A 26,355-nucleotide genomic window follows, 5' to 3' on the forward strand; every position below is an offset into this window, starting at 1 on the left:
CTAAGTCTCCTCCGAGAACTTTTACTGTGTCACGGAAGTATTTGTCGAGTCCGTTGTTTTTTTCTCGGCGTGCCCGATTCCTGAGAGTATAGGGATTGGGTTTGCTTCTTTTTATTGCCCATTAAATTATTTATTTTCTCTTGTTCTAAGTCAGTTTTTCTGCCGCTGGACGGGAGCTCTCAGCTCCCAAAAATGATTATTTTTTAATTCTCTGTCTTTAATGCCCACTCCACTTACAATGTCTCAATATTATTTTGTTGTTGTCTACTTAATTATTAAAAATGCATGTTCTAACAGGTGTCCAACATTTAAACAACCACACACAAACCTCCTTGGCTCACAGGGGTAGACATGCATTGTATAATAAGAAGTAAACATATCTAAACAACTTTGAATTCTTGATTAAGTGCATAGAGTATTAGTTTAGAAAGTATGATGCAATTGACACGGGCAAACAGTGACCCGAATCCAGATAAAGCCAGGGTAAGTAATGTAAACAAGCAATATGCATTGCCCATTATACTAGGCAGACAGCACAAATTCTAATACATTATATGAAGTCCAGATATCTCCTGCCACACCCTCACTGTAGCTGTTTGGCCTTCCAAGGATGTTTTATCTGGAAGCGACATGAAACTTAGAATTAGATTTTCAAACAGAAAGAAAATCAAGCACAAGCCCCTGATGGGTATATAATTTACATTGTTGATTTGTTGATCCAAAATAAGGCAAAGCACACAGTCTGAAGTGCTTCCAATGTTGCAACAAACTAGAATGGCAGCCAGATATCTCCTTGTATCAAGACGCTATTATCCCACAAATTAAAAATGATATCCCTGAATATTTTGTTTTTGCACGTATTCATCCAGTTGTTGTTTAAGTATCTGTACAGACTCTGATAAAACCACCTCTTCAGGAAGAAAATTCCACATCCTTATTGTCCTTACTTTAAAAAACAAACAAGAAAACTTTAGACTTTAGACTAAATCTCCTTTCTTCAGTCTAAATGCATGACCTCCTGTCCTATATATATTCCTGTTTATGTAGAGATTGTAGTCCTATTAGTTCTGTGATGTCCTGTGATTCAGATGTAAAAAAACAGATAACATTTGTATCTTGTACTACCTTTTTTATTGGACTAACAGAATTTTGTAATGACAACTTTTTGGGAGAACCTCCCCTTCTAAAGTCTAAAGTATTTCTGACCAAAGACGATACATAGAAAGCGATATGAGAGCAGATAAGACACAGGTTTGATAGAAAATACTTTTTCTATTTTCTATAAAACCTGTGTTTTATCTACACTCATTCTATGTGTCACCTTTGCTCAGAAATGCTTTAGACTTGAGAAAGAGAGGTTCTCCCCAAAGATTGTCATTACAAAATTATGTTAGTCCAATAAAAAAGGTAGTACAAGATACAAATTGTATCTGTTTTATACTTTCTGTTTATGAATAGATTTAATAATAATAATAATAACAAAGTATTTAACCAGGAAAGGTAAGTCCTGTGGATGTTACTTTAGCCCAACATCCAGGGGAGGTTACAATTACCCAATTTAATGGTACTTTAGACAATGGTTTGTATTTGCCCCAAATATACTAGTATAATGTTATCATATCCCCTCTGAGGCACAGTTTTTCTAAACTAAAGATATTTAAATTTGTCAACCTTTCTCCGTAACTAAAATGTTCCATTCCTTTTATTAATTTAATTCAACAATAAAATTCACAAAAAGGAATGAACAAGAGTTTTTTAATGTCCCCATGAATGTACTCATTCCCACATTAATGAATAACCCTGTTAGTGATTCTAGAGATTGTGTTTGATTTGCTTTAAAGAGGTTCTGGGAAAATCTTAATTTTTTTTTAAGGTGTCATATATAATAAATGTTTACATTACATTTACTAGTTTCAAAACAATACTATTAATGTTAATACATTTTTTATGCCTCTGTCTTCACCAAACCATACAAAGACTAATCATTCATACCATGTGTAACCAAGTCTAGTGTCTTTAACTTGTGCAATTGACCAAGATCTTGAATTTAGAGCTTAAGGAATTCTGCAGTCATTGACATACAAGAAGCATGTATTTAATTAAATGTTTTGCAAAGTTACATGATAAATGCTATGTGTATTAAAGTTTACTTAAAAATTATATTTTACCTATTTGCCCTGAAGAGGGAAGAGGGACATTATTATAGATAGTTTCTAGAAACTTTGTGAGAAATTAGCTTAGATCAAGTGACTTAAAAGAAGCAGAAAAAAAAAGCAGACGCATGACAGCAAATTCTACATATATATATTACGCCCATTTAAAAAAAAAAGACACATTTTTATGACCAATTGGAAAAATGCAATGTATATTTTGTTTTTCAGATGTTGAAGCACAATTGTGCTAAACTCTTAAAAATCATATAATTTAGGGGCATCTGTAAATTTTTATTTATTCAGGATTTCACAAAAGGAATTTTTAGCACCATCAAACATGTACACTGCCTCACCCTATTCTCTAAATAACAACAAAAGCATAGCACCTTTTCATATCTAACAGGAAATAAAACTATATATTTATATGCATCCCAGCAAGAGATGAGGTAGCTTATATGCTAAGAAAAGTTGGGTCCTTTTGCACCTGATATCGTGTGATTAAAACGATGTAGATACTGTGTTCATATACTGTACATAAAAGGGTTTTGTTTTTTAACTAAAAATGTATCCTTTCAGCACTGACATTAACGTTACTTTGAAGAGCAATGCGGACAGGTATACTTTATGAGACATGTAAAACAATGGAGATAAATCATGTAAGAAGAATGAAAATAAATATTTTTGTAAATTTGCTTCTGTTTTACGCTCAAGATGTCGTACCAATGCCATTTCAGGATGAATGAACCCCAAAGTAGATAGTATTTCATTTAGCAATTAACGAACTGGATAAGAAATTCATCAAGTTTCATAAATACTAAGTGGGATGAAAACATTCCAAACTTATTTAGATATAGGTTTTCTGATTATTTAGTTGATTCAAAAGTAGTTTGTCTAGGACTAAGGACTTGACTGTGTTTTGGGTTTTTTCTACAAGGTGTACAAATTCATTTTTCCATAGGCTTCCTAAACTATATTTCTAACACACTACTATGGATATACCAAACTACGGCTTACACTGTAAGTCTGTCTTTGGGTTTAGGCTGTAAGCTTTAAAATCTAATACGTGATTAATAGAAATGTTCAGTATTCTATAATAATCAAAAGGTCAACATAGTTCTTAAAGCTTCACCAGGATTTAAATAATTGTTTTAAAAGCTTAGTATTTTTTAGAAAATATTACAAGGTTAAATCAGTATAATCTTTGGTAAACTGTAAGGCTTGACGAATTACCCATAAATGTTGCAAAGTAAGGTTTTACCAATTGCTTGTAGCTTCGAATATACAAGTAATACATATGTAATAACCAATGTGCTTTTACTTGAGTACATCTAAAAAAAATATGGATGCACAAAGGTGTATAGAATCATTTCACTATACAATCCAGATGAGGCACTGGTCTACACTGATACAAAGGGCAAAACTGTGCAGATATAGAAGAAGGTTAAAATTACATTGTTGGTCCATTTAAGGGTATCACTGCTTGTCTTAACATTGCTTAAAAAAAATAAAACTCAATGTAAATAAATACTTTGGAAAAGGCCAGGCAATGAAAAAAATTTGAACAAAAATGGAAAATATTGGAAAACTGTATGTACAGTGCTGGTGCATTGCCAGCTATAAGTTTTCAAGAGTCTCAGGATTAACTTCAGTCAGTTTAAGTTCTTAAGTCATCTCAATGATGGATTACAAAAAGCAAACTGGCCCAATGTCAACTCCAAACTCTTGGTCTACACTGCCAACGTCCACAGGGGCAATATCGATAATGGGTAAACGTGCTACTTTCTGTGTCCTGTATTCAAAGACAGTCTTGCCGGTTCCACTGCGTTTCTGCAAGAAAATATAAAACATTTTACTAAGTGGAATTATTATGAAGTCACTGACACCACATTGCACAGTTGACCAATGTATTGAGACTGGCAATTTAATATATTTAATTATAGTTCTCACACACTGCCCATTGGTGTGGGCTGGTTGGGGGACATTAAGTACCTCCATTTATTATTAACGTAATAGCTGCCATCCACTGCCTATGTGTGGGGTAGGGGGCCAAGTTTTTAAAATTAGAGACGCACATACCGCTCATGGGTGGGGGCTGGAGGAGACAATAGCCCTCATCCCATGTTAAAATAAGTAGAGCACCTACCCTCTAACCACTGGTGGGACACTAAGTCCTGACTATCGCTATGTGATTGTTAAAGGAATTGAATTGCTGAAGCCTATATTTTAAACGTACAATATATGTTTCAGATTTGTTATTTAAAACAATATTTAACAGATTCTAATAAGTTTTTAATGGTGGGATTTAAATCTCTCTGAATTGAGGGTTATCATGAGCCAATAAACTTGTGATAAACGTGTTCGACTGGAATGTAATCGAAGCCTATGTCGGAAACATTTAATAAATATCTTTTAATAACAATTAATAAATATCACTAAATCCATATTAATGTTTATGAGCAGGATGAATTTGCAGATTTATGTTTTTATTACGTGCATTGCTAAACATTGATGTTTTCTAAATGAGGGTTTTAGACGTTATATACTATTGCTACTTATAAAAAAGAAACATTAAGGGTAACTATGTAAGTTCATTATTGGCTGGATCAATATATAGTATCTGTGAAGGGAGACCTACAGATTTGACAATCCTGTATCTTACTATATTATTAAAGAATGTTTGGGGGAAAAAAATATCAATGATAAAAATATCTTAATAAAGGCAAAGGGAAGGCATAGGGAGACGCAAGTGTACAGTCAACAGCTGTCGATTATCGCTATTAATATTGCAAAATAAAGGTCATAGGGCAGCAGTCGCCATGACCTCTGTTACCCATTTGCTTATTCTGGGTTTGAGTGTACTGGAGTGGGGCCTATGTTTCATGCTATGTTCCTATGACCCAGTTGTAGAACGAATTGGTCGGTAAGTGAGGAGTTAAGGGATTTCCTGCTCTTCTGCATTCTTACATGTTCGGGGAAATGTCCCTGAACATAGACGAATGCAACAGAGCAGGGAATCCCTCTGATTCCCACGACTGCTCGCACTTTTCACCCCGAGAGAGCTGGTCATAAGTGTGAGCTGTCGTAAAGCAGGTAGGTCGTAAAATGAGGACCACCTGTATAGACAATTGTTGCTAAAATGTTTCAGCATTTATACAGTGATTGTGGCGAGTTATTTGTTATCTAAACTTACCGAGCATGAGTCTTCAAGAACTGTATATCTGAATCGGCTATTTCCTTCTGCTCTAATATCTAGATCATTAGATCCTTTGAGAATAACAGCTTTTTTCAGGTTTTGAGCTTTCTCATCTAAATAGCCAATTGCGTTTTTACAATGGTAGGTAATATTTTGTGAAGCTTCCTTGGATAGAAGACGCAGGAAAGTCATCTGAGTAACAGCTGTATTTGGGGAGTCAGTTTCTCCATAAACAAACTGCATGGGAAGACAAGTTGTTTTGCATAAATATCTTGATATACACTTCTCCAATTAAGAATAAGTAATTTAACAGACAATATGAAACATGAGTTAATACACATGTAATACTACATGACTGTTGTTCATTAAATAAAATGAAGATTCCTAACCCATATTTCCAATTCAGAACTAACATGGATCAGAGTAAGGTACAATATTATAATATTCCTTATATTTACCTAGTTCTACAAGAAAAACAAATCTCATATTATCACCTCCATACTGGATTGGGTTATTGTGCATGAAGTAAAGCAATTGTTTGTTTATCTATAATGTCTCTTCTTCTCATTAGACACACATTATTGTTTGTATAATGTATATTTGTATATTTACACTACTTACATATACTTTGACATGTTCTGTGACGTGGAAGGTCAAAATTAGGGAATGGATTACTTCAGATTTCAAACTTAGAATTTTGACAGAACAATTTAGACATTTTTGCAGCATTTAAATTGTCCCATTATTGCAAAACATGTTTCCAAGTTAAACAGTATAATTCATACAGGGTATTTTCAAGCTTTACACTGATGAATTAAATGGAAATTTCTACCAAAATGAGTTATATATATATATATATATATATATATATATATATATATATATATATATATTTTAAAAGATACTTGTGTACATAGTCATCAGTAACTTATTCTAGTCATGACCTGCCAACTACACAGTTTCTGTGATTGACTCTAAAGCAGACACAGACACCATCCATTCATATTGTCTTTGCCCCCTCACATTCTTCTTGAGTAAACAAACTTTTCATTCAGAAAATGACTATTTAGAATCATCCTCGTGAGGTTACATGGTGCATTTGAAACTTGGCACAAAAGCTCAAAAAATCCACAAAATTTTTGAGCACATGCATTCAAGGAAAATCCACCTTTGGATGTGGGTACATTTTCCACTTGCATCCTTTCCATTGTGATGCCGTATTCTGGCAACATTTATGGGTGATCCTGTTCATGAGTTGGAGCAAAGAAGAGAGATTTGTGCTGTTAGTGGCACAAATCTCCTGCTCTACCCACTGAATCACCAACGATCAGGTTTCTGATGTGTCTTTTTTCACTCCAAGAACTAAACTAATTATTTTAGAGGGATAAAATTAACTCTTACGTTACTTAAGGTAATTGAATAGCAGTTCTCCAATTGATATTGAGATAGTCTTATCTCTTCTAATATAATCTAACTGTAATAAACTAAATGGTTGCATGTACAATTTCCACATATTTCAGGTGGACTCCAACAAAAAGCAAACGCATAAGCATCTGATCATTATGTGACCACATGTATACATTAGGACAAGGACACTCCAGGCCCCTAAGGCACATTAGCTTACTTAGCTAAATGCTTTATGTGTTTAGAATGTGCACTTTTTAAATTATACAAAACCGCAGATGTCAATAGAAATTGACACTTTTATTAATACAACCTAGTTACATCCCATTGGCTTTCAAGAAAACAGGTCCTGTTACTTCCTGGTTTGGTTAGTACAGTGGAGCTAAACTCAAGAGGCAGCAATTGCCCAGAGCACATGCCTTGCAAAGACTTGTTGAGATGCATTGGGACGCCTGTGATTGAAAAGCCACAGAAAGTCTGGGCAGGGTTAGAATTAGAGGGTTTGCATAGGTTTTGGTCAATAGATTAGAAGCTTTTGCAAGCTGTTTTAAAGAATGAATATATAATTAAATGCATGCATGTTTTCATTTGGGCATTTACATGTTCCTTTAAAAACAAGGGCAGTTGTGCATATTGTAAAATAACAACACATATTCAGTCAACTATGATAGTTACATATAATATGGTATTCAAGAATGACTTCTGCAGAAAGATATAATGTCTGTATTTTGTGTAAATTACTATGAGAAAAAAACAGCTGCCATGTTGCCACAATCTTTAACCACAAAGAGGGAAATGCTTTATTTAATTTATATTACTTACTTGGGCCCCTTTGTTCATATCAACACCGTACCATACTGGTTTGAAGTTATCAGCTCCTTTACCAGTCCACCACGTTTTGCGTGGTACCTTGGAAGGATTAGCAGATATACAGGTTTCTCCAGTTTCCATATTACAGTAAACCTGTATGGCATCTTCTGCGCAGCCTTGGTTAGGGTCAACCCAATATTCTCCTATATAAATGAAATGTAAACATTTGTAAATGTCTTTACATTTAATACATTATGATGCATATAAAAAAAATCAAACTCTTTGCATTTAAAATTAAAACCTATTGATCTCATTTTTTTATCATAAATGATAATGTTTTGAAAGGAATGTGTCTATATAAATTATCATTTAAAAATTTTACTTTAATATGTATCATAGAACATATCTAATTAATGAACACTGATCAAATTCAGTACACTTTATGAGGCATGTGTATTGAGGCACCTGATACCTACCGCTTTTTTTGGATGGGTGACATTGTCTAAGATCATCACAGGTTCGTGCTGGGTTCTTCTTGGAGCCATCAGGTCGTCGCATAGTTTCAATCTGGCTGCTTAGAGATTTCAAGGTGGCTTGGACACCTGGGTCAGTTTTATTTCCATCCCCTGCAGCTTCATCATCAGTAAACTCTGGAAGTGGCTCTGGCATGGTATCCTCATAGCCTCCAAGTAAATCTTCAATGGCAGCAGTGAGAAGACCAGGTGGACCTGGTGGGCCTGGAGGACCTGAATCACCCGGGGGACCCTAAAAACATTGCACCAATATTTTGCCATCAGAATTTTTTTTGTATAGTTTTATTCAAAGTATTTAATTGTTGCATTAATTACACGTGTAGAGCAAATCCTACCTCTGGTCCAGCTTCTCCAACAGTTCCTCGAACACCAGGTGGTCCAATGGGCCCAGCAGGCCCTGAATTACCTTCTTTGCCTGGAGGCCCAACTGGACCAGGAGGGCCCTTGAAAAATAAAATGATGTTATATAATACTAATATAATGCATTATTTACAAAGAAATGTATAAATAAAATGTACAAATAAACTTAAAATATGAAAGGGAAGTTAAGGCTTTGAAAAAAAAATCCACATAATTTAATGGGGATAATACTTTATGTGTATGCCAAAAATATAAACAGATATTTTGTAAATGTCAGAATTTAACACTAAAGTGAAAATCGTCAAGAATTCAAAGTGAATTTTAAATTCTACAAGTTAGTTATGCTTTCAATTATGCGATTTTGACCTTCAATTTGAAATTCACTATGATTTCCTTAGAATTCTCTCTTTAGTGAATTGCCCTATAAATACAAACAGGGTCATTTATGTCCAGTGCTTAAGAGTGTAATAATATTTATAATGCTGAAAAAGTACGTTACAGGTCATAACATGGGTTGGATATCTATGCTTGAGATGTGTAAAAGCCCAAAACTGCATGAAAAGAGTGATGTTGATGTTCTTTGCAGTCACAAATAATTTACATGTCAAACATAAGCACAAGCACAATTAAGCTGAAAATAAAGATCATGTTAATCAATAATCCATCCATCTCTCATTTGCAATTTACACAGCAAAAAAGGACACACATTTCATACGTAAATGGATACTCTAAGAACCAAAACAACTTTAGCTTAATTAAGTATTTTAGTGTATAGATCATATCCTGTAGTGTCACTGCTAAATTCCCTATAATTTCGGTGGCAAATTTCTTTGTTTATGCAGCCCAAACCACACCTGAGAATCAAACAGCTCATGTGTAAAACATTTCATTTTCAAAACAAACTAACAACACAATATGTTCACTTTAGATATTCTTCTCCCTTGTTCTATTAATTAAACTGTAATCATGCAGAGGAGGTCCTGGCAGGTTCTAGCATGCAATTAACAGAGCAGGAAATAAGAAATTTTAAATTAAACACACAGTGCATAAGTTTAACCCCTTAAGGACACATGACATGTGTGACATGTCATGATTCCCTTTTATTCCAGAAGTTTGGTCCTTAAGGGGTTAAAAAAGATAATATCTCTTTTAAGAAGTGTGTAGGCTGTTTAAGTCCCAACAAGTGTAGGTGTCGCTAGGGCTAAATAAACAAAGTTATTCAAAGGGAAAACAAGGTGACAAGGAAAACAAGGGTGACGCTGAAGTGGTCTTTAGTCGTGCCTTTAGTCGTCTATGGGATGAAGGGTCTTGATGCCTTTAGCATCCCATTGACTCCGAATGGACAGAATATTGAACAATTAAAGAGTAGGGACATCTTCACAAAACTAAAGATGTTTTGGTGCTTAGAGTGTCAGGTTTTTCGTTCTCACCCACCAATAATTAGGAATGAATAGACTAGACTGAAATCTAATTACAACTAGTGATGGTTTATAATGCTAAAGTAGAAACATAGCCACAACACATTGAATTAGTGGTCTTTAACCCTAAGGGGGTTATTCATGATATATAAACCCTTGAAGAATAAAGGTTGTGCAATAGGCAAACCTCCATAATGAAGGGGAGAAAGATAAGTATTATGCACTTCAGTTTCTTACCCTTTTCCAATTAAATATGTAAATGTGACAAAAAACGAACAACACTTACTCTGGGTCCAAAAGGTCCAGGAAGTCCAGTACTGCCTTGTTCACCCACTGGGCCCTGATAAAGAAAAGCACATACGTCAGATACAACATCAATAAACAACAATAAAACATTCTAACCATATGAACAGAAGATGGATAAAGAGTATATATGCATATGAAAAATATTTAAATGTATGTTTGTTTGTTTCTTTTTTGATGGCGAGAAGCATTATAGCAACATTCTAATGGCGATGACTTAAAAAGAGCACAACACAGTTCTTGAACAATCTATGATTGCTCTTGCATTATGGTACAGGGTTCATATTATACCATATAATAAGGACATGAAAGATGGTGCAAACTGTAACAGGTAGGTTAATAGTTCACACCGGGCACAAAAGATACTTCATATCAATAAAGTAGTTTGGGTGCCCAGAGTTCACCAGTGCATTGTTACCATCAAGTTTTAAACATTTTTCTTTTTTAACCAGTGGCCAGTCCACTTCTTCTCTGAAACTGCGTGCAAATGCCAAAGCATTTGTTCGAGAAGCAGCAGTAATAGGTTGAGAACATCATTGAAAGGCTTAGTAAAGACACTAGGCTCATACAGCATTACATTATAGTTAAGACCTTGTAAATTATATATATGTAAATATACTGTATAGAAAACAGTGCTGTTGGAATGCAACGCTTTATTCACAATACAGCTTGAATTATCTCAAGTAAATCATATAAATTGAAGCTTCCAGCAAATATTACTATTAAACTTTGCAAATATCATATTGCAAATGTTAGTTACAAAATAAATCTCAGAGGTGTTCATCAAAATGAGAATATTTATTTCAAATCCGATTTTGATAAATTTGACAATATATGCAAGAAGACTATCAACATCTTACTTAACTAAACATATGTAAGAATATCTTTGAGAATATAATCCTGCATATTGACTGAAGCACTACACTCTCTAGTTTGTAGTCAACCAATTTTTCAGATTGGACTTCTATGGTTTAACAATATCACTATTAGTGGTATTTATTTATTTTAATACTTACTGGTGGACCTGGCAGACCCTGCAAACCAGTAAATCCTCTATGACCCTTCTGTCCTCTTTCACCTCGTTCACCATTATCACCTTTATCACCTTGTGGGCCTTGAGGTCCCTGCAGAAAAAAATAGGCAAATTATGCCTCCAATGTTACATGAATACACATGAATACAAACTAGAATCTAGTAAACATTCAAAACTCACAGGAAATCCACGTTTTCCAGCTCTGCCAGGTGGACCCATGGGTCCTCGGGAACCCTAAAATAAAATGAAAGAAAAGTCTGTAAATATGTGATACATACATATACAGTAAGAAAACAAGATGATGTGATCATTTTTACAAATATTTGAGGTACAAAACCCACAACATATTTCATGTTTGATTATATGTTACATTCTCTTTAGACTATTTCTAACTATACACATTATATTGGTAGCATGAACGTTGCATTTCATTGCTCTGATGTAGTGATAACTAACAATTTCCCCTCTTATAAGTTTGTAGAAAAAATCTCTCATTATGCTAAAGCTGCTACTTGACTAACCAAGCCCACATTTATCAGTATATTTTATATCTGTTCTAGAGGCTACAAAAACAAAACATTCCATAAGATGTTCCAGCACATTTATTTTATTATATATATATATATATTGTACAATTCTATATACTGTATATAGGTTATTAAAAATACACAGTTTATTCACTAAAGTTAGAATTCAAAGTGAAGTCAAAGGGTTTCAAAGTTAAAGGACCACTCTAGTGCCAGGAAAACATACTCGTTTTCCTGGCAATAGAGTGCCCTGAGGGTGCCCCCACCCTCAGGGACCCACTCCCGCCGGGCTCTGGGGGGAGGAAGGGGTTAAACTTACCTCTTTCTCCAGCGCCGGGCGGGGAGCTTTCCTCCTCCTCCTCTTCTTCCTCGCGACGTCATCGGCTGAATGCGCATGCGCGGCAGGAGCCGCGCTCGCATTCAGCCGGTCACATAGGAAAGCATTCATAATGCTTTCCTATGGACGCTTGCATGCTCTCACTGTGATTTTCACAGTGAGAATCACGCAAGCGCCTCTAGCGGCTGTCAATGAGACAGCCACTAGAGGCTCTGGAGGCTGGCTTAACCCTCAGTATAAACATAGCAGTTTCTCTGAAACTGCTATGTTTATAAAAAAAAAGGGTAAAAGCTAGCTGGACCTGGCACCCAGACCACTTCATTAAGCTGAAGTGGTCTGGGTGCCTAGAGTGGTCCTTTAAGGTCAAAATAAGCGAAATGGAAAAAATGTCTAAGTCAGCTAGACTTTCAGGCCTTAAATTTATAATTCGCTTTTAATTCTCATTTTAGTAAGTAACCTTGAGAGTTTTCAATCAAACTTAGAAAGTAATTAAAAGGTTCACATAAACTCTGACATTCATATACTCCATATTTGGCATTGAGAGGGATAATTAAAGATTGTGGTCAGGACACACAAAATTCTACATACGTTATTTAAGATGAGGATTCTAAAAGGTATATATTGTAGTCTAATATTGCTTATGGTATTATAATAGGTACATGTAACTTACTGGTTCACCTCTTGGCCCAGCTTCACCTGATGGGCCGACTGGCCCAGGGGTTCCTGGACCACCTTGAGCTCCTGCAAGGCCCTCAGGTCCAGGGTCACCTCGATCACCCTAAAAAAAAGTAATATAAAAGTATTAAACTTTAATTACATCTATTTTTTTAAGCAAAAGCAACATATTATGCATGTTTAAGCAAATTATATTGCTACAGTGCGAAATGCATACGATTTATTTAAACTCCCCCAGATTATCTTTGAATCTGTTCTGAATTGACTCCTTCTGCCTCCTGGTTATGTGAATGCTGCTGATTTTTAATAAAAGCCAAAAGTTCGGACACCTATTCTAAAATGTAATGTCCAAATTCTTCTCTTTACATCTTGATTTTTTCACGATCTCCTACATACACAATCTCCTACATACATCATCTGCCATCTTCAGCCATATTTTATCCCTATTTGCCTTTGGGGCTTAAAAACAAAGGTGGTATTGTATTGTATTTTTCTTTCTAAACAATGAACAATATTCTGAAAGGGTTAACATTATCCATATCTGTAACATATAGGAAACAAAAATATAAATAAATGAACGAGCTGGGAGATGGATGGTGAGAAGAACCCCTGAGAAGGATCAGTAAAGACAATTTTCTAGAAAAAGCTAAAAATAATAATCCTTCATTATGTAACCCTTCATTTTAAGTTTTTTATATCAAATATCCAAAGAAATCCATTGTATTTTTAAAAAAAAAATCAAACAAAAACATATATAGCCAACATACGCGTTTTCCAAGAGCTCCATCTCTTCCTGGTGCACCATCATTGCCATGAGGACCCTAAAACATAAATTGTGTTTGTTTTAATGGTTGATACGGGTGCAGTCCATGATTTTAAAGAAGTTAGATATTAAATACTAAAGATTGTTTACACTATTTTATATACATTGTTTTTGCTTCTGTGATCACAAATTACATTATATGACATCAGCATTCGCCAGTGGACAATGGTTGAAGTCTGAAATCTTTAAAACATTTTTCCAGAAATAAATTCATATACATACTTCTGCACCAGGTTCTCCAACAGGACCAGTAGATCCAGGCATGCCAATAGGACCTGATGGTCCTTTGTCTCCAGTGGAACCAGTAGGACCTTGTTTTCCAGGAGAGCCCTACATATAAATGGGATGTAATGTTAAGATAAGCATGAAACATAGCCAACAAATTAATGTGAATATTGTGAACCTATTGGCCAGATAAAGTCTAATCTTAACAAGTTTACTAGAACTGGTCTTGGTTCTCTCTAAAATAATCACTAGTTTTCAAAACTAGCAAGTAAAAGGAATTACACTCAATCCACAAGCTGATTGGGCACTTAATTAGACCATGGGCCAGCATTTACCCATCGAATATGGATATAGAAAATGAAGGTCCAGGCACTCCAATGCTTAAAGGCACGTTTTTTGGAACCAACAGAACAACACAGCTGTTCCAATAAACATGCCCTTAAGTACTGGAGGGCCTGGACCTTCTTTTTCTATATCTAGTTCTCAAAACTAGTAAATAAAGCTAAGTTTTAGAAACTTAAATAAACAATTTTTAAATCATGAAACACTTTTGCAATGTTTAATCTCATGGATACCATATACCATAAAGGCTAACACATTTTTGATCCCATTCTGTTTATCCATCATACTATGTGTCCTGAATTATATTAAGCATATTTGGCCCAGTTCTCATTTTTTTATTTTTTTAAACAATTTGTTAGCATTTCTATTGCTTGTTCTAAATAGTGCCCTCACTTGCCATATCCTTGCCTGAGCTAATAAACTCACTATTGGCAATCATTACCTCTGGCATTTTACTTCATTAATGGCAGTGTCATTCCACAGCTTATAAATCATTTTCATATGTTACAATTTGTTACTCCCATTACTTCATTGCCTTGGAAAAACTGGTCAGCATTATTTTATCATCCAGCTCCAAAGTTCTGATTCATCTGATATAGTTTAGTGGACTCACAGCCACAAATATGATATCCAGGCAATACATCCATTTGTAAACACATCTGATTTGACCTTAAGTAATAACTCAATTGATTCAAAGTTTAAACTAGAATGCAGCATATTTTAGTACACCAAAAAAATATATAATATTTTTGTTTCTTATTCATATATGCTTTACATGCTGCTTCAATGCCTGGGTTTAAACACAATTACAAAGAAAATACTGGAATGATTCCATTATGCTCATTATGTAAGGACATAGTGTGCTCATCAGGAATGTTACACATCACACTTAGCAAGGAATGATTCATTATTTCTTATTTTAATTGTCATAAATTGTACTCACTGCTGGCCCAGGAAGTCCTGGCATGCCTCTTTCTCCTCTTTGACCAGGCATACCGACAATACCTCTTTGGCCAGTTGTTCCAGATGGGCCTGGTGGACCATCAGGACCCTAAATAGTAGTAGATAAGTAAAGCATATGTAGTAAATAATATTATTTGAAAACAAAATCTTACTATGCAAGTTCATGTATAAATAGGGGCACTAATACTTGAGATGAAAATATAATTTAGCATCTTTATAACTCACTATTAAGACCACACCTTGAATATGCTTTGCAATTTTGTCAACCAGTTCTAAAGAAAGATATTATAGCACTAGAAAAAGTGCAGAGGCGGGCTACAAAATTGGTAGGCCAAGGTTATGAAGAAAGGTTAAAAATTTAAATCTCAGCTACGTAACTATGTAAAAGTTGTATATGAATTTATTAATCAGGTGCATACTTTAATACCAATTATTAAATAATATTACAATTAGGAGAGGGAAACTTGACAATTTAAGGATAGTGGCATTTTATTTATTGTACAAGTATCGGTTATAGTGTTACTTAACCCCTTAAGGACCAAACTTCTGGAATAAAAGGGAATCATGACATTTCACACATGTCATGTGTCCTTAAGGGCTTAAAGGGGGACTCCCAGCTCCATAACCTAGAGTCCCTTGACATCCCTGTTCTGTAGGCAAACTGTTTTCCAGTGGTTTGACAAAAAGCATTGCTCTCCACATCTATAGCATGCAGCTGAAGATAACATGAGTAGACAACTTCCAAGCTAAAGGCTACAAAATCTGTTGTCAATGAAACACTAAAGCATAAGGAATACAAACGTGTATTTCTAATGCTTTAGTGTCACTGTTTCTAGTTAGATAGCCACTCCTCTCCATCCTCCCCACCCTCCATTTGTGTGTAAAAAAATAATAAAGGTTTTTACTTTATTTTTTCCAGTGCTCAACTTATTTGTAGCTGCTCACCTCTCCACCTCCTGCAAAGTCATGGAGGAGGAGTAGCCTTCTCCAGCGTGGTCCAATCCAATGCTTCTCATAGAGAAGCATTGGGGGTCTAATGCGCAAGCGCAGTAAGCACCGTGCACATCCAAGATTCCCCATAGGAAAGCATTAAATCAATGCCATCCTATGGGGGCTTCCACGTTATGTGATCAAGTTTTACTCAGTCAGTGCTTCGGAAGTGCCTCTAGTGGCTTTCAATATGACTTAACCCTGAAATGTCAACATTGCAGTTTCTAAGTTAATTAAAATTAAAGAACCACTGCACCCAGGTCACGCCATTGAGATGAAGTGGCCTGCCTGACTTTAGTGATCCTTTGTTCTGAAGAAATGTGCCTTCCTATTTCAAAGTGAAATGGCTGGATTAATTATAGTATGTTACAAATCTTATAGTTATGTCATGTGTTTCTTCATGGTACAAAATAGCATTTAACAGAAACTAATCATCAATGAAATACAGGTGGTTGAAAAGTAATCTTGAGATGTCTGAAAATCAATGATACATAAACCCAGAATCAAAGGTTTTAGTGAGGTGTGTGCCAAAAAAGAAAAAAGAAAAGGGATCTATACATAATTATTTAACTTACTGGTTGACCATCATCTCCAGCGTCACCTTTATCACCAGAACTTCCAGAAGTACCAGCAGGACCTCGATCTCCCATACGCCCAGGTGTTCCAGGGTCACCACGAAGTCCAGGGGGACCTTCCTTTCCAGGTTCTCCAACAGGACCAGCTGGGCCCATGGCTCCCTTTATAAAGTAGTTCAATTAGAAATAATAGGTATAGATATACTTCACACATATGACCTATCTTTGCTACTTTTAATGATATTCAATAGATATGATACAAATGGAGCCAGAATGTTAATTGTCCACCCATTGTAAAGCGCTGCGGAATTTGACGGCGCTCTATAAATATCATTATCATAATAATAATAATAATAATAATGATAATATCCCGTACATCCTTCAAGGAAGACTCTTTGTATTCTACATTATTACATGCCTTCAGTAAGCTATTGTAATCATAGATAATATTATCCTAGTGTATTATTTTTTGGCTATTTTAGTTATATAGATGCGTACACAGTACACAGAACGCAGTTCAATGTCAGTGGATATTTTCTAATAAAGGTTTTTGCTTGTATTTTAATCTGCATTGAATGTGTATTAAATATGTACTACAACAGCTAATTTAAACAACATTAGTGATATCATAGCACCTTCATCCACTAGATTCTAGAATTCTCTTTTTTTATTTTTTAGTCAAGGACATACAAATCATGTTCTACAATTTTACAATTACTGAAAAGAAATACAGGATACCAGTTTTCTTTAAATAGATAATAAATCCATTTTTTTTATATAATGCATATAATATTTCATAAAAAATATATATATATGTTTTTTTTTTTTTGTTTTTTTTATTTCAGTCCAGTTTGGTAACATCTGGAATTTCAAGGTGACTAGAAGTAGGTATGGTGGCTATTTACTCACAGCAGACCCAGGAGGACCAACTCTGCCGGCAGACCCAGGGAATCCTGTGGCACCCTAAAACAAGAATAAGATCTTGGTAAATAAATACATACATGCAGAACACATTCATTACTGGAAAGCAAAGTGCAGTATAATGAATGCACTGTTTTTTTTTTTGTTTTTTTACATGGATACATGTGAAAAATGAATCAATATATATTTATATAAAGTTAATACATTGCTAAACACAAATACACACACCAGTCAAGCCATAAAACTTGCTTTTCCCACAGAAATCTCACTTTAACAGTGCTCTCACTACTGCAAGGGATTCTGGGTATATATATATATATTTACTTACTGGAGGACCTTGAGTTCCTCTTCCACCTTTCAGACCAGTAACGCCAATTGGCCCCTAAAGTAAATAAACAATAACTGTAATGCAGAACATTTCTGTAATACTTTTTTAAAAAATGTATATTAAAATTAAAATTTCTTGTAAAACAGAGAGCAGATTAGTTTTCTTTTCAAAATTGGTGTAAATTAAGAAGCATTCTCATGTACTACGTAGTCTATTACTGTTTAGTGTAGACAACCAAGATGTATTAATTGGTTCTGAATGATAATAATAGTTGAACTATGTAGGTCCAAAGTAGAATGGTTAAGCAATTTCAAAACTATTGAAGTTTGATGTATAGAGCAATTGATGTGCGAAATTCAAAAAAATGTGGCAATGCACAAGAACATGATGTTTTATTAAACAGAGATTACCTCAGATGTGCATTGCACAACTGCTACTTGTACACACCCTCAATATGTGACAAGTGCTGCGGTTCTGGGAGTAATTGTTTGATCATTAGCATTCAATTTAGCAGTTAGCTAATCTACTACTCATAGAAACCTTCTTGCTGATGACCTGCAAAAGTGTGTTAGTGAAGCAAAAAAAAACACTGCAGGTTCAGAGGGATGAACAGAAAAGATGGGCCTATAATGACATACTGGCTTGTAGTAATATATGAATTATCTGTCTAGCTGGATGACTGCTTGCACCAGTGTTTCCTTCTTGTGGCTAAATGTGGTTACTCTTAATGCAGGTAATTATGCAGGCCAAAATCTATACAATGCACACAATATTATTATTAAAGATTATTTAGAGCCATTTCAGGACTATTTTTAACAAAACTTCTCTTTCCAGTCAGTTGTGCTTAATAGACAAAAAGCCAAAATTTACAAATTACATCTATCATTTTAATGCATTTTAATACTTACAGGTGAGCCGGGTGAGCCAGAAAGACCTTGTGGACCTGGTGACCCAGCATCACCTTTCTGACCGGATTCTCCTGGTTCTCCTTTCACACCTGGCTGTCCATCAGGCCCCTAAAAGAATTTAAAAAAAATAGAATATAATATTGGATGTCTCCGGATACATGGTCTATGGTCCTATTCACTTTCAAAGAATGGGAAGGAAATACATTAAGATTCTTTTTTTTTGGTAGCCCTTCAAAGAAGAGATATATGCTCTTGGGCCACTGAATTCCCAAGACATATGAATAGGATCCAGACAACCAGTAGTATAATTTAGAACCACATTGAGTGGACATTCTACAAAAGTATGACTGGAATTTCTGTTTGGTATATATGAGCAACTAAGGTTCTTATGCACAATGATTTTGAACACAATGTCAGAATGACTAAATTGACATTTCTACACACTACAATGTATTCCAGATCCTTGATAGACCACAGTGTCTAAAAACAATAAAACCAACCCAACCGTACTGCAGGTTATCTAGCATAACCACTTCCAAATATACATAGAAATATAAATATTAGTATCCTCGTCATGAATAATACCTCAATTCTGTATACCACCATGCAATACAGTAACCTCAATATGCTACACTAAATCTAAATGTACATGCATTTGCAAATACAAAAGAAAATGTGTTTATCAGTTTTATAGTATAATTCTTGTTTTTATTAAATTGTAAAGAACTGTAAACATGCTCAAAAGTAATACAGTATACTTACTGGAGGACCAGCAAAGCCAACAGAGCCAGTTGGACCATTTTCACCTCGGGAGCCCTGAACAATTGAGAATGTTATATCAAAAACAAATTGAAAATATATTAAGCATAACTTATAAAAACAATTCTCTGAATAAAGGATGGTTATCAATCTTTGATAATGAGAGTGTCTCAAGCATGTATTGATTATGTGTGTTTAAATAAGACAAAAAGTATAAGCTATTGCTGAAAATTGTTCCTGATGTATAATCAGACCATGGTTTTTTTTCTTTTGTTGTTTCTTTAAATTAACAATCATCGTTAGAAAATATGGCAAAGTTGAAAAAATCTCAAACATAATGTTATTATCAATGCTAGCTACAAAAGTATCTAAAACAGTTAGTTAGTAAGGAATGAATGCACAGAGCAATAAATACTTATCAGCAAATTAAATCAAACACATGTGGTCTTAATGTACTGTAATACAACTAAGAAAAATCCCTGTACAGCAATAAACCATCTAACTAAAACATCTGACTATAAAATACTACAACAAGCTCTACAATACGCTAGGCAATGTATAGGCTGAACATAGTGATGCCTCCCACTGATTAAGAGAACAGTCATGTCATAACTTGCAGATGTGGAATGAGTTTCCTATTTGTCAACAGAATTTATGGAGTAACATGTCGATATGTTATGTAGGCCTAATGGTATTGTTTGGACATTGGGGCTCTATAGGTATTTTAATAGAAATTGCATTCTCTAGTTTGTTACATTATTTGTTTCTCTAAGATAGTTTAAATATAAATGCCTCTTCTAGAAGAAGAATTCTCTATAATTCTCTGTGAATTTCTACATTCGCAACATGCCTTTGTCTTAAAGAGGAACTTTTTCACTTTTAGCGCCACCAAATAGCTAACACAAATCTTGTTATTGGACGTGTTTAAAGTTTTTGAAAATTAATTGTATTTATTTTTCTTTTAACTTACTTGCTAGCCAAGGTCAGTCAATATATGTAAATTAGTTAAGGGAACACTCCAAGCATCATAACCACTACAGCTTGTTGGAATGTTCCTTCAACTTTTGTGACAGCACTACTAAAACGAAATCTGGACGTGCATGTAAGAGTACGGAAATCCTCTATTAGATGCTTGAGGGTTTGAGCACTCATCCAAGGCATCATTGAACAGCAAAACTCCCAAATCATAAAGGTGCAGGGAAAAATCTTTATTTTTTTTTATATTAGTCCGCTGCTCTGTTCACCCCAGTAAATGTTAAAATAGCGAACTGATTCTGTAGAGATTGTGGATTTTTTTTAATATAAATCCAACATGAATATATTGGATGAAGAACTATCATCTTGGATGATATATTTATTCTTATTAAAGCAAAATATCTACACTAAGGCCCTGAAACTAACACTGAAATAATGTGGAACTAATGAGTATTTAAATAAGGGATTCAGACAAACAAGTCCCCTACAATGCATTGCTTGTTTTCTAAAAGGGAATTATCTATATAACTGTTTCAATCAGAGCAGTCGCTTGCAGTGACTCTCATATGTACAAGCAGTTTCCCCATCAGTTAAATAGTTTCATGTATTCTGTATTCTGGTTCATATTTGCTGTTTCTACCTGTTTTATTTTGTGTATCTGCTGTCCCAAAAGTATTTGCACTGTTCAAGTAAGATTTAATTATTACATAGTTGTTTGTTAATATTAGCTACTGCAAGGCGGGTGTTAAATTAAATTTACCAAGTGAAAGCAGTGTAATTTCAAGTAGTAATTAATTGAATTGTTTTTTTTTAAAGCAGTTCAACAAGTCACACTGGTATTCATTGATCAATGATACCACATTTTAGATAGTAATAATAAATAATAACTCACAGGGGTTCCTCGTGCTCCAACTGGTCCCATTACACCCCGTGGGCCAGGTTCACCCTAAAATAGATTATCAAAAAAAGGTTTCTGTGCATATTTAAAGAATACATTTTATTTAAGAATATAATTCAACATAACAATATCTACCTTTTCACCAGCTGGACCTGCAGAGCCAGTAGGACCCAGAGGACCCGGAAGACCCTATACAAGCAGATAAAATAAACAAGGGTTAGGTTGTGGCATAACCTACATTGCTAGTATATACATTTCCAATAAATGTATCATTGGATCAATTGAAGAAAAAGGCATTAACTCATTTTGCACTTGACATTAAAAGAGCCACTTCATGTCCAGACCACTTCATGTCAATGAAGTGCACTATGTACATTGGCCTTGTAGTTTTGCCCTGCAATGTAAAAAAATGCAGTTTTGTAGAAACTGCAATGTTTCCAGTGCAGGGTTAAACACCTCTGGAAGACAGCTACTAGTGGTTTTTTACTAAACAACAACCAGGCCATGTGACCAAATGCTGCTCCTATGAGAAGCATTTGATTGAATGTTTGTGCTGCACTTGTCACGCATGTGCATCGCGATCACAATGCTCCTCAATGAGGAGGATTGACTTTAACAAACACCTGGGATGTGACGTCTCCATGATGATGTCACAGGAAGCAGAGTAGCAGCAGCAATGAGGGAGTCTCAGCACTGGAGAAATTTTAGGTAAAACATTTATTTTACTCATTTTTATTGCACATGAGGGTTACCGATCTAACCAGGGAAGGGGGCATTAGCGCCTTTGGAATACAGATATGTACTCCTAACGCAGTATGTTCCTTTAAGAAGTCCGATAAAGCTTAATGTTAATTTTACAAGGTAAGTTGTCTTTATTTTATATAGCAAAGGGGAATGGACAATGATCACTTCACTATAAGGGAACCTATAGTCCTGAAATAATGACTTTAATATACAGGACTATATGTTACCTTTAAGAGTTCCATTCCTTTACTCTAAAACCTGAAATTACAAGTAACTTCAAAATAGCATATGGGCTATTACATTACAATGAGCTAAATCCATTAATATAAGTAATTATTCTTTACATTGCATTTTTAAATCAATGTTTCACTGAATTGTATTGGAGTGGTGCTTCATGCATTATTATACTTACTCTGGCGCCGTCATTACCAGGTGTACCTTCAGAACCTTTTTCTCCCATGCCTCCCTGCAATGTAAAACAAGTCAGTCGGTGGCATTATACCCAATATAAACTGCACAATACAAATAAGTAAACAGACTTACCCTATCACCTTTAGGACCAGGTGTTCCTGCGATTCCTCGTTCTCCAGGCATACCTTGTAGACCTGGGGGTCCTGCATCACCAGGAGTGCCAGATGGACCAGGGCTACCCTAAAATTTAAAATAAATATACATACATAAAATATTGATACAACTCTACTGAAAATTACAGGAACGTAAACTACACCAACAATCTCTTTCACCATTACTAATTATTTGCATGATTTAGAAACACTAATAAAGATTGTGCAATGCCATCACTAACCAATAAAAAAAACACAAATTGTAAAAAAAAACTATTGGGTGACATCACCAAAGTATATTTCAGATTTTCCATTGTTTCTGTTTTAAAAAGGAAAATTACCACAATGGAGAATATATTACTAATCTGAACTTGTTTTTAGATCTCAACAATTGCATTTACATCTCTTAATATATAATGAGGGCATGGAATATTGTAGATTTAATTTTGTTGTCACAAGTGAAAACTATATCAATATATAGTCTATAACAATATAGCAATCTTAAGTTGTTTTATGGATACTTCCAGTAAAACTGGACAATCTAAACATGCACTACTACCATTTTGTTTCAAATAGTTTTTATTTTTAATTAACTTTTAGTTAGCTGTTCTGTTGTGCTAAAATCTCAGTTGTTACAGTTCTACTTTGATCAGTGAAAATTATTTAAAGGCAAAATATTATTTTCTGTAGATTTGGTGTGCAGTAGACACAAAAAAAATAACAATAAATGTGACTTCTCTGGTTCCAAATATTCAAAAAGGAAAACAAAAAAAGCACAAACTTGTTAACTCACCTTAGGGCCATCAGGACCATGTCCTCCAGCCGTACCCTTTTCACCCTGTAAACCTGATGCTCCTGGCTCTCCTCTTTCACCTGGATTACCACGTTCTCCCTACAAAAACAAAACCCAAAAATTATGTAGATTTTTCATCCCATGTCTTTAGTGTTTTTTTAATTATTCTCTCTATGGTGTAATGACATTAGATTGTAGACAATTACTACCATATGGGTGTTGCATAAAAATATATTATGAATTATACTTACTCTAGGACCAAGTGGGCCTGCAGCTCCAGAATCTCCGGGAACACCCTATATATATATATTAAAAAAATGTTAAGTAGACATATGCTTTATTAGAAATAAGAAAACTTGTTTCCTGTTGTATATAGTGCTACGGGGTTATCCTTGTATTACTATATACTTTAACATTTACATTCTTCATCATTCTTGGTTTAAAATGGCATAAAAGATGTTTAGACTCCTTTCAGATATTCTCTACATTAATTATGAGTTTATTGTCCAGAATATTAATGTCAAATAGTTCAGTGTCAATTATGACTTCTAGAGACCTATATTTTGAAATCTTACAACAATATACACATGACAACATTCAAATAATAACGTACTTCATCTCCAGGCTTTCCAGTCTCTCCAGGAGGACCAGGTGGACCTGGTAAACCCTACAAAAAAAGGAAGAAAATATTGATTACATCACTCTGTAGTTATCTATCCACATCTATTGAATACATTGGTGGACTGATATGAAATAAATGATTTGCCCTTTGCCCCTTCACCACATTGGCATTTCCAGAATACTTATTTACTGGGTTAGAGAAATCCAACTAAATTCTAGAAGTATGGCTTCAGAGGGAAGGTGATCATGGCCTCAAGTAACTCTCTTAATGGCTTATATGTACAGTTCTGTTTACGATTATAACTGGTTTCACACCCATGCCAACATATACCATATGTGGCACAGATTTTGTATCCAGTTAGACAGGAGAGGTAAGAAATATGTACCTTTAGTAGACCTTCAGATTGGTGATACATAGACTATTATATATCTGCCTGATTCTGACATAACTGAAAATAAGGCATTCTTAGAGGACCACTGGCGAGACTCTGATTGTGGTCTGCCCATAGTTCCCAGCACTTCCTCTAAGCAAAACTCACAAAGTATTATGCTAAAAGACATTTAGATTATTTTTTTTCTGGATGTTTGTGAATTCAGAGCTCATATATATATACTCCGTGCATCTACACAAGTAGATGGAGTTGAAGCTAGAAGTATGGGAAAATACATTTCCATTATTTTAATGAGCTTACCAGCTTCTGAGAATTTTTTTTTTCCCACTGGGGAATCAGTAATAAAATTAGGTATGCTCATAGTCATTCTTAGGTTTTTGAACCAACACAAAACAATGACCATATAAGGAAAGGATATTAGACAAGGAAAAGTTAATATTGTATACATCCTGCAGGGTAGCAGTTATCTGAATTGTAGCCAGGCAATCTGCGTTTCATTTATACAATCGTAAGTAATAATTTTATATCATAGCACAAAGCTTTAGTTTGGCAAATATGAGTCATAATTAAGATTACATAATTTCCTTAATAAATGAGGACACCATCAGAAGAAGAATATTCAAATGCTAGTTCTTAAAGAAGAAACACCTTGCAAAATGCATGAAATATTTAACACTGTTCAATATCCATTTATAAAAGAAGTTAAATTGCATATTTCAATATATTTTACATTTGAATCTTAATATATAACAAATGTACCTGAAATCCAGTTGGACCAGGAGGGCCTTGTTCTCCTCTCTCTCCTGCAGGACCCTAAAGAAGCCAACAAAATAAATCCAACTTTTAGTGTGACTTATAGTGAACACTCATTGTGGTTGAAATTAAACAATGATTAAAATCATGTAGGTCATTCAATGCTCGTTCAATATACTTCCTATTTCAATAGGTTTTGCATCTTTTAAAGTCATCTTGCATGCATTGATTCATACTCACAAGAGGACCAACAGGACCAGCAGGGCCAACTTCACCATCTTTACCAGGAGCTCCCTTATAATTAAAGAAGAAAAAAAATAAGAACATATACATGTGATAACACTAAAAGCTTAAACAATTTATAACAATATTGCTTACTCTTTGTCCTGGCACACCATTATTGCCTTGTTCGCCTGGTTTTCCAGGGTCTCCCTATTGAAAATACAATTATTTTAATATTGCATTGGAATAGAAAAATAATATGAAAAATTGAAGTTTAATGAATTCATTTTATCCATACACTGTTGCCTTTTGGACCAGCTGGGCCCATGGTACCAGTTTCACCACGTATTCCAATTGGACCAGGAGGCCCTGTACGACCATCTTCTCCTGGAGCACCCTAAAAAATAAATATGAAGAGCTTAATCTATTTCCTGCACATTTTAACAAACAGATCACCATCATGCATTTAGGCTAAATTTCACAATAAATATTTCATATGAAATGCAGAGATAGAAATAAATGGCCTTTAACTACAGATTGTAGAGCCAATTAATGAACGACTGTAGATGACATGTACGCTCTATATTGCTCATAGACCTTTGACAGTGATTCCTCAATCCACAAGTGTGCAAGTGTATATCCACACAGCTTTGGGAATTACAAGTTTTGCTGTCATTTCGTGTTAGGGGTTAGAGTGTTTTTCAAAGATTCTCTGAGTGGGATTGCGTGACATCTTTCTATTGATCCATGAACCCATAACAATAATTGCAGGTACCTAATTCTGTTAAAATGTAAACCAATGCAACCACAGAAA

General features: G+C 34.7%; 1 protein-coding gene across 1 annotated transcript in view; it reads right to left on the bottom strand.

Moving 5' to 3' along the window:
* Positions 1–2,287: 2,287 nt before the first annotated feature.
* COL5A2 (collagen type V alpha 2 chain) overlaps positions 2,288–26,355 on the bottom strand; it is a 162,019-nt gene continuing 137,951 nt past the window's right edge. Inside the window, exons 28-55 of the mRNA XM_063430133.1 lie at positions 25,840–25,938; positions 25,698–25,751; positions 25,560–25,613; positions 25,326–25,379; positions 24,167–24,220; positions 23,805–23,849; positions 23,554–23,652; positions 22,741–22,848; positions 22,610–22,663; positions 21,589–21,642; positions 21,448–21,501; positions 19,584–19,637; positions 18,822–18,929; positions 17,914–17,967; positions 17,574–17,627; positions 16,665–16,826; positions 15,080–15,187; positions 13,792–13,899; positions 13,514–13,567; positions 12,742–12,849; positions 11,388–11,441; positions 11,191–11,298; positions 10,158–10,211; positions 8,429–8,536; positions 8,037–8,325; positions 7,573–7,763; positions 5,344–5,583; positions 2,288–3,980 (exon numbers count right to left, since the gene is read on the bottom strand). Coding sequence (XP_063286203.1) covers positions 3,837–3,980; positions 5,344–5,583; positions 7,573–7,763; positions 8,037–8,325; positions 8,429–8,536; positions 10,158–10,211; positions 11,191–11,298; positions 11,388–11,441; positions 12,742–12,849; positions 13,514–13,567; positions 13,792–13,899; positions 15,080–15,187; positions 16,665–16,826; positions 17,574–17,627; positions 17,914–17,967; positions 18,822–18,929; positions 19,584–19,637; positions 21,448–21,501; positions 21,589–21,642; positions 22,610–22,663; positions 22,741–22,848; positions 23,554–23,652; positions 23,805–23,849; positions 24,167–24,220; positions 25,326–25,379; positions 25,560–25,613; positions 25,698–25,751; positions 25,840–25,938 — 2,727 coding nt within the window. The 3' untranslated portion in view covers positions 2,288–3,836. The remainder of the gene's footprint in view (positions 3,981–5,343; positions 5,584–7,572; positions 7,764–8,036; positions 8,326–8,428; positions 8,537–10,157; positions 10,212–11,190; positions 11,299–11,387; positions 11,442–12,741; positions 12,850–13,513; positions 13,568–13,791; positions 13,900–15,079; positions 15,188–16,664; positions 16,827–17,573; positions 17,628–17,913; positions 17,968–18,821; positions 18,930–19,583; positions 19,638–21,447; positions 21,502–21,588; positions 21,643–22,609; positions 22,664–22,740; positions 22,849–23,553; positions 23,653–23,804; positions 23,850–24,166; positions 24,221–25,325; positions 25,380–25,559; positions 25,614–25,697; positions 25,752–25,839; positions 25,939–26,355) is intronic.

The sequence above is a fragment of the Pelobates fuscus genome, chromosome 8 (genome assembly GCF_036172605.1).
Source record: "Pelobates fuscus isolate aPelFus1 chromosome 8, aPelFus1.pri, whole genome shotgun sequence".
In the NCBI taxonomy this organism is placed as follows: domain Eukaryota; kingdom Metazoa; phylum Chordata; class Amphibia; order Anura; family Pelobatidae; genus Pelobates; species Pelobates fuscus.